Below are 12,909 nucleotides of genomic sequence, written 5' to 3' on the forward strand. Positions count from 1 at the left end.
AGAAGAATGCCTCTTACAATGCTGGGCAGTAGGAAGAATGTCACCCTTACAGACAGCCAAAATGATCATTGATGTCACTTAAACTGACCTGAGAGTGGCTGGAGTTACCCCTAGCAGCCTCTGGAAGAACCCTGATTGGGAAACACTGCTCCAGAAGTTAATAGGGATAACCAACAGCATGACACCATTGATATTTTTAGATAATTGTTAGGGTACAGATCTTTCCATTGACTTACTGACCACACTGGTCATTGATAACCATTGTAAAGCTACATGCGGACGGTATATTTTTGCTGAAAATGATCTTTCGTGATTGTTTCCAGTGACTCTATTGCTGTACAGAGAGTGTAGTGACAGGACGAGTGGGAGGCACTCCGCTGTATCCTCCATCATAGGGTATGAGAATGATTACCCCCGCTTGGTCATTTATTGATCTGCCATAGCGAATTACTAAATTACATTGGGGGACCAATTAGATTTCTGCCTGAGGTCATTATTTCTATTCTATTTTTTATTTTTGGAGAGGACTCTCCAAAACTCCTACTGCTGTGGCAGTAAAAACAGAAGGGGAAACCCGCAGCCTCCTGGGATACTTAGGTCACATATCTCAGGAAGGCTGTGGGCTGCTCCTTATGTACATGCATTAGATTGTGGATGCGTCATGAGGGGGATTCCTGGAAAGTGCCAATGTCACACATGCGTAAAGTGAGATTGGCACCTTTTTTTTACATTTACAGGAAGACGCATCACCCGATCTCGGTGCAAGATTAGGTGACGTGAGGGAAAAAAACCCAGAAGAAAGAAGATGGCCGCGCCTTCTGTTCCGGAAAGAAGTAAACCAGATGTCTCAGGAACGACAGCACTTGGATTGTGGAAGTATTATTATTAATATTATTAATAAACAGTATTTATATAGCGTCAACATATTATGCAGTGCTGTACATTAAATAGGGGTTACGGACAAATACAGACAGTGACACAGGAAGAGGAGAGGACCCTGCCCTGAAGAGCTTACAATCTAATAGGTGGTGAAAATGATGGCTTTTGAAAAGAAAAGGTGTTATTAAATATTTCAGGGGTTCCTCCATGTTAAAAAAGTGTAAAGAATTACATATCGGGGTAGCAGTTTGGCCTTTGCAGCGCTGGGTCCCATGTTTGAATCTCGGCCAGGACACTATCCGCATGGAGTTTGCTGGTTCTCCCCATGTCTACATGGGTTTTCTTCCGGGTACTCCAGTTTCCTCCCACATCCCAAAAACATGCAGTGAGGTTATTTGGTTTCCCCCCAAAAATTGACCTTAGACTGTATAAATGACATACGACTATGGTAGGGACATTAGATTGTGAGCCCCTTCAGGGAGTTAGTGACACGACTATGGACTTTGTACAGCACTGCGTAATATGATGGCGCTATATAAATACTGTGTAATAATAATAATAATTGGGCTGGTCTTTATTAGGCAGGATGCAGAAAGTATTGTTAAGTATAACATTGTGTAACATGGGACTGTACAGGGCTATATGAGTGTAAATTACACAACTGGGCTCTGAGTTATACAACACAGCCTCCGTCACCTCACAGAAGACACTACAACTCCGACAGAGGCGGGAAATGGTTACATGGCCACGTGACGTCAAGCGCTCTCTCTGATAGGTGGGGTCTGACTGGAGGGCAGCAACATAGCTGTGCGTAGAGACCCGTGACGTCACATGTTCTCCATGATGGGCGGGGCCTGGCTGGATTTCTGATAGATATCGCTGTGTAGAGGCGGGGTAGTCGGGAGTGTCTCTCGGACAAAACATGTCTCTCTACAGAAACACGGTCTGGTTCCTGAAAGGACTTCGGGAATACACCAAGTAAGTGCCCAGCCAGAAAGGTGTGCGGTCCTTGCAGCTCCATACACATATACTACGTTGCCAATAGTAACCAGGTTCCAGCTGCCCTCTGGTAGCTATGGTTACAGGATTTATAAATCACTTCTGAAATGTTTACCCTCTGGTCTATGCAGGGACCTCTGTACATTGTGTATTGCTGTTGTTGCTTTCTTTGTATAATTCATTATTATATATCTGAAGTTATTATATTTATTATTTTATTATATGGAATGGTGAAATCTTCTGTCATGTTTTGCTAGCTTGTGCTTAGCATCCCCTCCATAGCCAAAATTTGGATAGCTGCCCTCTCTGGCCCTCATAAATAATACTACAATCCAAAGTAGTAAAAGTATTAAAAAATTGAATTTCAGATGGAAGCCACCTATGGGATTTGGAACAGTGTGGTAACCCATAGTAACATGTAACTCATTGATGTGCCTATATGTAAATCAGGCTCCAGGCTTGGGGTTTGCTGATTGGCTGAGCTCTGCTGACACACACCTTACACCGCAGTTACCACCAGGCGGGTTCATTATTATAGAAGGGAAATGTCCATTCTGCAATAAAACACATCAGGCCTGATCACAGCCTTCTGAAGTTTTTTTTATTTTAATGAAAGTTCCACTTTGATGTTATGTACACAAACATGTCATCTAAAGAAATATTTCTGTGACCACAGCATAATGTTTGGAGCTGCTCCATTGTATAACACACGGAGGAGGGTGAGGGCTGTTATTATTGTCATGTCGCATAGTAAAAAGTTATTGTTTAACATTTATGTCTGCACTCTGCTAACTTATGAAAGATTTCTAGTTTTGACCTATGACTTGTAATGAGGTTGTGGTGTGGTTATCGCTTCCTCATATCTCGTATCCGCTACATGTAGCTACTCAATATGGGCAGCCCCATGCAGTATGAATGGGGGCAGTAGTGAGTGGTACAGTACAGCCCCCTGCGCCAGTTGTCACATGTGCAGATAATGCTTCTTTAATGAGGAACTAAACTGAAAAGTGCCTAAAAAAAATAGACTTACTTTTAATTCCGCAGGGCAGTTCGATCCCTCCGGGGGTGTCTTGCATCGGATCTCACATTGTCCCAGCATCCGTCCTGGTGCCATCTTCTCCTCTTCCTCCTGTTTCTGCATCCTATGTCACCTAACCCAGGCGTGAGATCGGGTGACGTAGGATGGAAATAAAACTTGCAGATCTTATTGCGTGATGCATTGCAGTTGTGCATCATTCATGAATCAGCCAGGACGGATCCATGAACAACGTCGGACCAGTGCTGTACACACATCAGATTCTCGTCCGATATCAGCCCTGAAACGATAATCGAAACGAGAGTCATTTGACGTGTGTATTTGTGTAAACTTTGAGTAAACATAAAGCTGAAAGTCTTGCTTTATAATAGGGGACATATAAACATGTGCACTGTACCGTCAAACCTACATTTTTGTCTTAGAGTTCTCTTGGGGGGGGGATCCTAGAACTTGCTGATATATGAGTGAGCCTAGACACCCCTGTTCATACAGCTTCATAGCTGTGTATCTGCAGTTTGAGATCCCAGGCACTGCTGTGTGTAATTGCTAAGCTCAGGAGATCTGGAGGTGTCATTACTGTGCCCGTTGTTTCATGCCTTGACAGTGGCTGGTATAACCAACGAGTGAATCAACTTAGGCCACCAAGATTCTAGGGTTCTTCCAGAGATCACTTGAGCCATAAGTACTTTGGACCTTTCAGGTCAGCAGTTACCACTGACACCAATGATTCTTCTCGCTGGCCAGCAATGTAAGAGGCAATATAAACGTTGTGTATATAATAGTGGCTGTAGAAGAGTTTGTTAACATAACTTGTCCATAACTACATGTGAAAACGGTTGAGAAAGGCTGAGCTAGTCTGAGATCATTTCTCCTATAAGCTCCACTTACTTTGCATTGTACCAGTGTTTATAAACCCTGATCTGTGTCCATACCATGTTACAAACTACCATTTGCAGCAGGTAAAGATGTCTAAAAAAAAAAAAAAATAAATAAAAAATTCCTGTCTCTTCTGAATGAGCAGTTCTGTTATTACCATTTTATATTGATCCTTATTATAAAACATTATTGTATAATAATTTATCTTTCACAGAGGTGGATATGAGTCTGCAGCCAGGTACTTTGTGGCAGAAGATTTGCAAGTTGATGTTACAGGAAAATCCTATATGATCACCGGAGCAAATAGTGGGATCGGCAAAGCTACTGCTCTGGCCATAGCTAAAAGAGGTAATGTTAGGGGGAATCATGTTATTTGTATGCTGCAAGTAGAAGGAAACATTTCCGTAGTCTCCTCCTAAACAACGATTATTAAGATTGTAACATTCATACTCCAGTGGGGAGCTGATCTATCCAGAAAAATGGCTCCTGCTAGAGTCTTACATAATTATGTCATCCTTTGGGCCAGCATCCCAGTCTGGGAAGTAGATAGTGACCCCCCAGATGGTATCTGAAAAAGATGGTGTCCATCCTTTTTGAAAAGAGACGAAGGTTTTGTTAGGGGTAGCACTGTGATTTCTTATTCTTGTATACATTTGCAATAATTGTGTCTGGAAACGGTTGTTGGTGATCATTTCCAGTGACGGAGAATTGCCAAGTGTTGTACAGACAGCACTGCCCATTCTATGGAGAGGGGTAAAAATAAAATACAGAATGTATGATTCAGTGCAGGTTCACAATTTCTCTAAAACTATAAATTTAATTTCTGTTTGTTTTCACTGAAATTATGAGGGGGGAATAATCTGCAGCAACTCTTTGAAGTCGCTGGACGACAATGGGTCTGAGTTAATAAAGCCTTCCAAGATTAAAGATGATAGACTATCATGGGTAAACCTGGAATTTATTTTCTTAAAATCATTTTCTCTTTGTTGGCAAAAGCTTTAAATACTGGACTAAAACCATTCCAGGTTTGCTCGATCACCCAGGTTCCCCATAATAGTTGATCTTCTCCAGTCTTGTAGGGCTTTTAAAAATTAGACCCAAATAATTTACCTTAAATTTCTGAGATCCTTTACAGTAGTAAATTGTAATACTTGTATAATAATAATTGTAATGTAAAAACTTATAGAACAACAAGAGACCAACCTTCACATACAGGAAGGAGAAAAATAGGTTCTCAGAAAATAATTGAACTTAATATTTTGAATGATTCTAGGTGGTACTGTTCATCTAGTATGCAGAAGCAAGGACAGGGCAGAAGAAGCACAAAAAGAAATAATCACGAGCAGTGGGAATCAGGTAAGGGTATTATTTTGTTTGGCACTTCATTTATTCTGCATTGCAGTACAGTTAGAATTTATCACTGATGTATCACACCTCACAAAATAATGTATGCATGGTTTTAGAAGCAATTTTTTTAAATAATTAAAAAAAAGTAAATGAAATCACCATGGTCATACTCTGCAAAGTTTTAAAATATGAATGGAACACCTTCTCACAAGCCACATACTTCGTTGTAATGGCCTTCATTAATTCCAGATAGAATTTGTTGGTTCTACTATATGGCACGCCAGATATTTGCAGCTCCAGCATGTAGCCTGCAAACAACAGGGGCTAAAGGATGTACAGCTATTCAGTTTGTTAAAGTAATATTATTAACAAACATGATCAAGGAGGGTTCTGGGTTTAAAAACTTTGTAGAGACTTAGGCTACTTTTATACGTCAGATGATCCTCATCAGATAATAATCGCCTCAGGGCTGATGTCAGACAAGAATCTGGCGTGTGTATAGCGTTGGTCGTTCATCGATCCGTTCTGGAGGATCCAAGAACGATGAGCGCCGAACAATCGTAATCAAAATGAATGAGAGTGCAGAGGAGTGCCGCTCAAACGTTCTGCCCCCTCCTCCCTCCATAGAACAGTACAGTGCTGTATGTACAGTGAATACATACACTGTATCTGCAGTCATTGGAAAGGATGTGTACGTATGTACGCACCCTAAGGGTCTGCTTCAATGGCTAAATGCTACCTACATACATTTGTGTTTCACATGGCTTTGAGATTTGTTTGAGATGCTTCTGAGGTTATTAACATTTTGCATTTGGACTTAAGAAAAGAAGCAGTTATGACTGAGTTTATGCAATCAGGAGATAATAATGGCTTTTTGTGTGCAAAATATTCATAGGCACCTATATACATAAGCATTGGAGCGGGCTCCAAGTCCAGGAAATTTGGTTTTCCATTATTTATTTATATTTTTTCCTTATACCTTCAAGCTCCCAGCTAACCACTCTTTGACATCTTTTTTTATGGTTTATCAGTGCCTGGAACACAACAAAACCCAATACAATATTTGTACAACTGTTATTGTAAAGTGCTCACAAACATTAGAAACATTCAGGCTTTGAATGAGTTCCATCTTTAAATACTTTGAAAGCTCTGATAAATCAGGCCCTTCCATTCTAATATTTTATCTATGAGGCTTAGGGTAGTGTACTAATGTCCACTACCCTAAGCCTCATAGATAAAACACACACACTATGAGAAGGGTGAATCTTATGGACTTCTGTATGCAATTCTTTTGACCTTATGTAACACATATCAAATGTAACAGACACCAGCGTGTTTTATTGTCTTCATAGCTCACGTGTATCAGCACTGCTTAATTCACTTATGCAAAATACAATAAAATATGGCAAAAAAGGGCACACCAGCCTACCTTGTTAGGTTTTTACTACAGTATGTGCAGAGATTGTCTCTGGCTTGCTTTCCTGGTTGTCCCAGAGAAATTACAAAAATGGTGTGAGGGGCTGTTACTAGCAAGCACACAGACAGCAGAAAAAACATAACAGATTTTGAAATCCTCCTGCAAAAATAAATGTTTTTTTTTTTTTTTTTTACATGCTCATACTTTTTTTAGAGCATGTAAATTAGCCTGTTGTATTCACATCTCTTCTTTTTTTTGTTTCTTTTTTTCAGAATGTTTTAGTACACCTCCTAGATATGTCCAATCCAAAGGAAATCTGGGAATTTGCTGAGAAGTTTAAGACAGAAAACAGACTCAATGTGCTGGTGGGTTTTTTTTCATTTCTTGTGCTAATATAATAGTGTATGTCAGGACAAAAAAAAACATTTGCAATACATCTCTGTAATACATTCACATTTATCTGTTTTAAAAGTTCCTGCAAGTATAGAAAACAATGTGCTAATCCACTGGAAATGCTTCTAAATCCTCATACCGACAAACATTTTTTGAAGATATCACTGATTAGATCACACAAACTCTTGTCAAAGCATTCCTCTTTTATTTCTTCCAGTTCCATTACATTCTTGTATTTGAAAACTCTATAGGAATAAGTAGGAGAGTGCAGACCATGGTCCCAATCTAGTCAGTAATGGATGAGAATAGGGCTAGTGGAGGGTGCTGAAAGAGTTTATCATGTATTTGTAACTGCAACAAAAGCTCAGTTACATTATTAACATGAAATGCAAATGTATTAGCTTTATTGGATTTAATGAACGGCATAACTGTTTTTGATTAATTATTTGCTCCATTGTATGTGATGTGATATTGTTTAGGTTGTAGAGCTTAAAGGGTGACGCAGAATAGTGTTCTATACTATACTAACTAGTAATCTATAGCATGTATGTGGAGGGTGTTGAAAGAGTTTATCATGTATTTGTAACTGCAACAAAAGCTCAGTTACATTACAAACCTAAAATGGGAATATTTATAAAAGAGTGTGTTGTGGTGTTCATTCTTTCTAGATAAACAATGCTGGGTGTATGGTGAATCAACGAGAATTAACGGAAGATGGAATTGAGAAGAACTTTGCTACAAATGTTCTGGGTAGGTGGTGCCTTTTTTTAAATGATACTTCAATGCCTGAACCCAAATAAAACCAATTCAGTTATTTATTTATTTTTTTTATATATATACTGAGCACTGTAGACACTTTTGTCTAACAGTGCGTCACACACAACAATGATGATGTTCAAAAACCCAGGGTAAATGGGTATATTGTAGGGAGACTTGTGAAAGAAAAATTCTGATCGTTTAGTTTGGGTAACTGAAGTTTGCATAATAATTGAATGGGCTTTTTTTGAAAAATACATCTTTATCTGTAACTGTTGCATTGATCTGCAAAGTTTTGTCATTTTAAATGAGGTCTGATACTATGGCCCTGATTTATTAAAGCTCTCCAAGGCTGGAGAGAATACACTTTCACCAGTGAAGCTGGGTGATCCAACAAACCTGGGATGGATCTGATCCAGGATTCAAAACATTTGCTAACAAATATCAAATAACATTGAATAAATCCATTCCAGGTTTGCTGGATCACCAAGCTTCACTGATGAAAGTGTATTCTCTCCAGCCTTGGAGAGCTTTAATAAATCAGGCCCTATGTGTCAAAAACATATTAGAAGTACATAGGTCAAAGCAGAACTAAACCCACAATATGCGCCTTGTTTCCCTGGCAACCAACGCATGTGCAACTCCATTGCAGCTCAGCAAAATTTGACAGCTGGGCAGTGATCAGGCAGGTAGTAACAGGTATTGCAGAAGGGAGATCTCCTGTCCCTTTCTGCATTAACCACATTAATCACAAATGTCCAAAGTGGGGCTTTAGTTCCACAATAATGCATACATTTTTAAAGATTTGATGTAAACCAAACCTGTAATTGAATGTTTTTTTTTTTTTTTCTTCTTTCCTTAGAAGAAACAGTAAATGGTTTTCTTTAATAGCAAGCGGAGTAAAGGTTTGTGTTGATGGGCTATAGCAGGGGTTGGCAAACTTTTATGGCCACTAGGCCATTTCAGGGAAGGGTGGGAGCACAGTAGGCCAGACTATGAGTCCCGCTCTAATGGCCTCACCCCCACCGCAGAATGCCCCCTGAAGTGAAATCCCTCTCCTCAATATGCATTGCGGAGGGGAAGAATTTCCCTTCAGGGAGCTTCCCGTTTTTACCGCACCGGCGGAAGTATCAACGCCGACCTCGGTAAATAGGGGAGCAACAGCAAGGAGGTGGCATCAGAGGTCCGGTAGTTCCTAACGGGGCTGTTAGGCCACAACGAATTACTGGCTAGGCCGTATCTGAGCTAAAGGCCCGAGTTTGCCGACCCCTGGGCTATAGGATTGTTTTTAGGACAGATTGCTTTTAGGTGCATTTGACATCAGTTTGAGATGATTCTGAGATTGTGTCAGGTTGACTGACAGATGTAGATAACCTGCTCCTTAGCTGCATCAACCTGTTTCAAGCTGCTTTTGTCATCCTCTGACTTGTATAGGAAGGGCTTGTATATAATGGTCTAGTTAGTAAGGCAGGCTGAGAATTCTCTTCCCCCCCATTGCAGAATACCGTGCAGATAAATAATTCCATTAGTAGATTGCTGTGGTTTGTGTATTTGTGGCAGAATGCCAGGATCTGAACAATCAAATGAACAGAAATGAACCTGCTGCAACCTGGAGGTTTCTTGAATAGATAGCAAATTAATCTAGTGGTTGTGATGATAAAAAATCTTGGGAATGGCGGGGTTCATTTCACTATTCCTAGTGAGTTATTTCAGAGTTTGGCATAAATGTTCTTAAGTGTTCTGAAATCTGATTAGTTGTGTTACAACGCTGCACTGAGCATGTGGTTTCTTTAATAAATGGGCAGAAAGATCTTTCCTTATACAAGTAGAATGATATTCAATGGGCAATAATCCTGTAAATCAATTACATGTTGGGCTGTAATTTCCTGGCAGTGTGTTACAGAAATGAGCCTAATGAGGGCAAATTCATAGGAGGATGATTTCTGTGCAGATAAATGGCTTAATCTAAACATTTTCAGAGTGTATGTGTACATATATTGAAAAATGTTGTTGATATAAATATTTTTTTCAAAGACAAAGTAACTCTTTATACCAATCAACCATACATTAAACTCCAGATACCTAACAAAGCTCAAGAAACATTCCTGTCACCAAATATGCAATTAGCTCTTTTTTTAAATAAAATGCTCATGATCCACAAAGTCTAAGGGAGTGAAAAAAGACAAAATAAAAAATCCTTTTATCTTACATTGACATTCCACTAATGTTTTATATAGAAAGTCACTATAAACTGTGCAAATCCAGAATAGATCCTATTAGCTTTTTTGAGTTTAATAAACAGTCTGTTTTTTTTTTTTTTTTTTTTTGATAAATTTAATTTGTGCCATTGTATGTGTGATTTTGTTAAGGTTGTAGAGGATATTGTGGAATGTATTTTTTAATTAGTCATCTATAGCAGTATGGAATTTAAGTGTAGCAAAGTTGGAAAAAAATCCTAGCTGTAGTGTCATCTAAAACTATTTTTTGTGTCCAGGTACCTATATTCTAACTAGAGCATTGTTGCCAGCACTGAAGCATGAAGAAGATGCCAGGGTGGTAAGTGGGCATCTACCCTCATATGTCTCATAACCAAGAATAAAAGTTCAGTTGAAAGGATTTCTAATAAAGTAGATCAAATGAGAAAAATGGGGCCCACCATTCCTGGGCTTTTTCTGAAAATGATTGTTTTACCTTCATTATAAATAGGCTGTATGGGTGTAAAGGCACAAACATGCTTCTCATTATAAAAATAGTTTTATTATTGATACATTTATACTAGTCATTTATAAAAATGAAGATTGCCACTTTGCAGCAGGATCACTACTTTTATACGATTACCATTTTTTCTGGTAATTACCGTTGATCTACCTGATCACCAGATAGTTCCCCCACATTGAATGTGGAGAATGCCATGGGGATGAGAGTTGTTTGTTTCTAACACCACAGTCCCCAGTTTTTCTACAATGGCCTTAAAAAGTTAAAGAATGTCAGAAATAATTTTATCTATACTTGTTTCTGCTGAAGTGACTGGAAGGATATATTTCTCAAGACAGGTTTCCTTTAATCTGCCTATACTTCAATATTTGATTAGCTATAGTGACAAATTCTCCAATTTCAATACAACATTGTCATAGCTACATCATTCTGCACTGCTGTGCCATGTGTGTAATAAAATGTTAATGCCAGTTTACCTTATGTTAGTTCCAGTCTCTGGTTTGGTAAATTGGTAAATGGCCATGAAACAATATTGGAAATGAGCAAACCTCAGACCGAAAAAAAGCTAACACAAACTACAGTAGGTACAGTAGGCATTACACTAATACAATATATAATTTGTATTCTACTATCACACTGTTTGCAGTGGGGATATATTCGGCCAAAATTGGGCCCTAAGCATGGTGACAGTTTTGGTTCCCTGCATTCCTTTGAATTATTCTCCCATGAACATCCATCGGGCCTTGGACTGCTCTGTAGATGTCTTGTAGATGGTTCAGGTCAGAACAAAACCTGTACTGTTAAAGGTAACTTCATATCTCACAAGTTCCACTTGTGCAGGGTGCCTGCTCCTACCTTTATTACCACAAAAGCCTCCTGTTCTTTGATCTTGAAGGTGTATGTGTCTCTGTTGCCTGCTAAGATTTACCTATTGGCAGCCCATCATTAAGTGATTTCTAATTTTAGGGACTGGGCCCCTAAAAAAAAAATCAAACAAATACCTTGCCATACCTATTTGTAGACAAGATCTTTTTTTTTTTTTGTTTTTTTTCTCCAAAGGTGATGCATTTATTTTATATTTTGACACTGGTACTTGAGCAGCTAAGCATGTCATGCAAAACAATTGTATTATAGAGCAAAATAAGTTTAATCTTCTATATTGCATGCTTCCATATGCCTCCAGTAAAATTTCACATCTGCCCTCAGTGCGCAGAATAGATATGTGGATTTGCAGAGGTCGGAGTGATTACAGTAATCTGCAAATGTGTCACTGATAACTGTATTGTTCCAGGTAACGGTCTCCTCGGGTGGTATGCTGGTGCAAAAGCTGGACGTGTCAGACCTACAATTTGAGACGAGTACATTTGATGGAACAATGGTGTACGCACAAAATAAGGTCTGTTAATGTAAAGGTTACCTTATATTCCCTGGATTTTGACTTGGTTGCATAAAGTTGTTTGCCTGATCTGTAAAAAACCTTTTGTTGGAAATGGGTGCTGATACTTCACCCGATAATCATATTCTAGTACAGGAAATACGTTTCTTAAATGTATTTCTTAACAGCTAGGACACAGAAACTCTTTGCAAACTTTGTTACTTTAATATAGATATATCGGTGGCACTGTGCTACACAACCTGGGCACAAGACTGGTCAATGCACACAAGAGACAGAGCAGCAGTGTGTTGGTGTTTATTGCAGCAAACTCTTGCAGAAGTCAGTTTCATGCGGAGTTATTGCACAGATGTGGAAGAAATGAACAAATCACATCAGTGGTCAAAAAGGCATACAAATGCCCCCTTTAGTTATGTATTATTGTGTTATCCCAGTGCTCTGCTTTAAAGTTCATTCCAGTATCCCAACAAACACTTTTAGATCCATCACAGAACCTTACGCACCCGTTACAGTCCAAAATACACAAGTGGATCAGTATGGCTTCTACCTAATCTTACTAAACAATTTGTTTATGCCAATAGCTCCAAAGTTACAGTCCAAAATTGATCTACAGAAAGCAGATGCAGTGGAATGTGTGGTGACTAGTGTTGATGTTCAAATTCCGGTTGTCCCTATATTCGACCCGAATATGGCAGTTCGAATTCGGGTATACCCGAACCGAATTTTGCTGCATTCGACAATTTTTTTTTTTTGCAATTTTTTTTTTTTTTAATTATTTATTTCGTTTCTGTTTTTTATTTTAAACTTGTTTTTTTTATTTTTTACAGGTTATCCTACAATGACATTATGAATCATAATGTCATTGTGGGATTTCCTGGACCGTGGGAACTTTGCGGTCACAGTTAATTGAAAGCAGGTGCCTTCAATTAGCTGTAACCGCAAGCAATAGGAGGGCAAGAGCAGAGCTGTCAGCATAAAGCTCCGCTGATTGCTCCGCTCCCTGAGGAAAGGGAAATCCTGATCAGGATTTCCCTTTCCTCAGCAACTCAGGGAGCAGAGCAATCAGCGGAGCTTTATGCTGACAGCTCTGCTCCCCGG

At 39.1% G+C, this 12,909-nt stretch overlaps 1 protein-coding gene across 1 annotated transcript in view; it reads left to right on the forward strand.

Moving 5' to 3' along the window:
* Positions 1 to 1,700: 1,700 nt before the first annotated feature.
* Positions 1,701 to 12,909, forward strand: part of DHRS12 (dehydrogenase/reductase 12) — a 14,804-nt gene continuing 3,595 nt past the window's right edge. The window contains exons 1-7 of the mRNA XM_072403403.1: positions 1,701 to 1,857; positions 4,005 to 4,138; positions 5,064 to 5,146; positions 6,827 to 6,919; positions 7,616 to 7,697; positions 10,198 to 10,259; positions 11,710 to 11,814. Of these exons, the coding sequence (XP_072259504.1) occupies positions 1,802 to 1,857; positions 4,005 to 4,138; positions 5,064 to 5,146; positions 6,827 to 6,919; positions 7,616 to 7,697; positions 10,198 to 10,259; positions 11,710 to 11,814 (615 nt within the window). The 5' untranslated portion in view covers positions 1,701 to 1,801. The remainder of the gene's footprint in view (positions 1,858 to 4,004; positions 4,139 to 5,063; positions 5,147 to 6,826; positions 6,920 to 7,615; positions 7,698 to 10,197; positions 10,260 to 11,709; positions 11,815 to 12,909) is intronic.

This window comes from Pyxicephalus adspersus, chromosome 1 (assembly GCF_032062135.1).
Source record: "Pyxicephalus adspersus chromosome 1, UCB_Pads_2.0, whole genome shotgun sequence".
Classification (NCBI taxonomy): domain Eukaryota; kingdom Metazoa; phylum Chordata; class Amphibia; order Anura; family Pyxicephalidae; genus Pyxicephalus; species Pyxicephalus adspersus.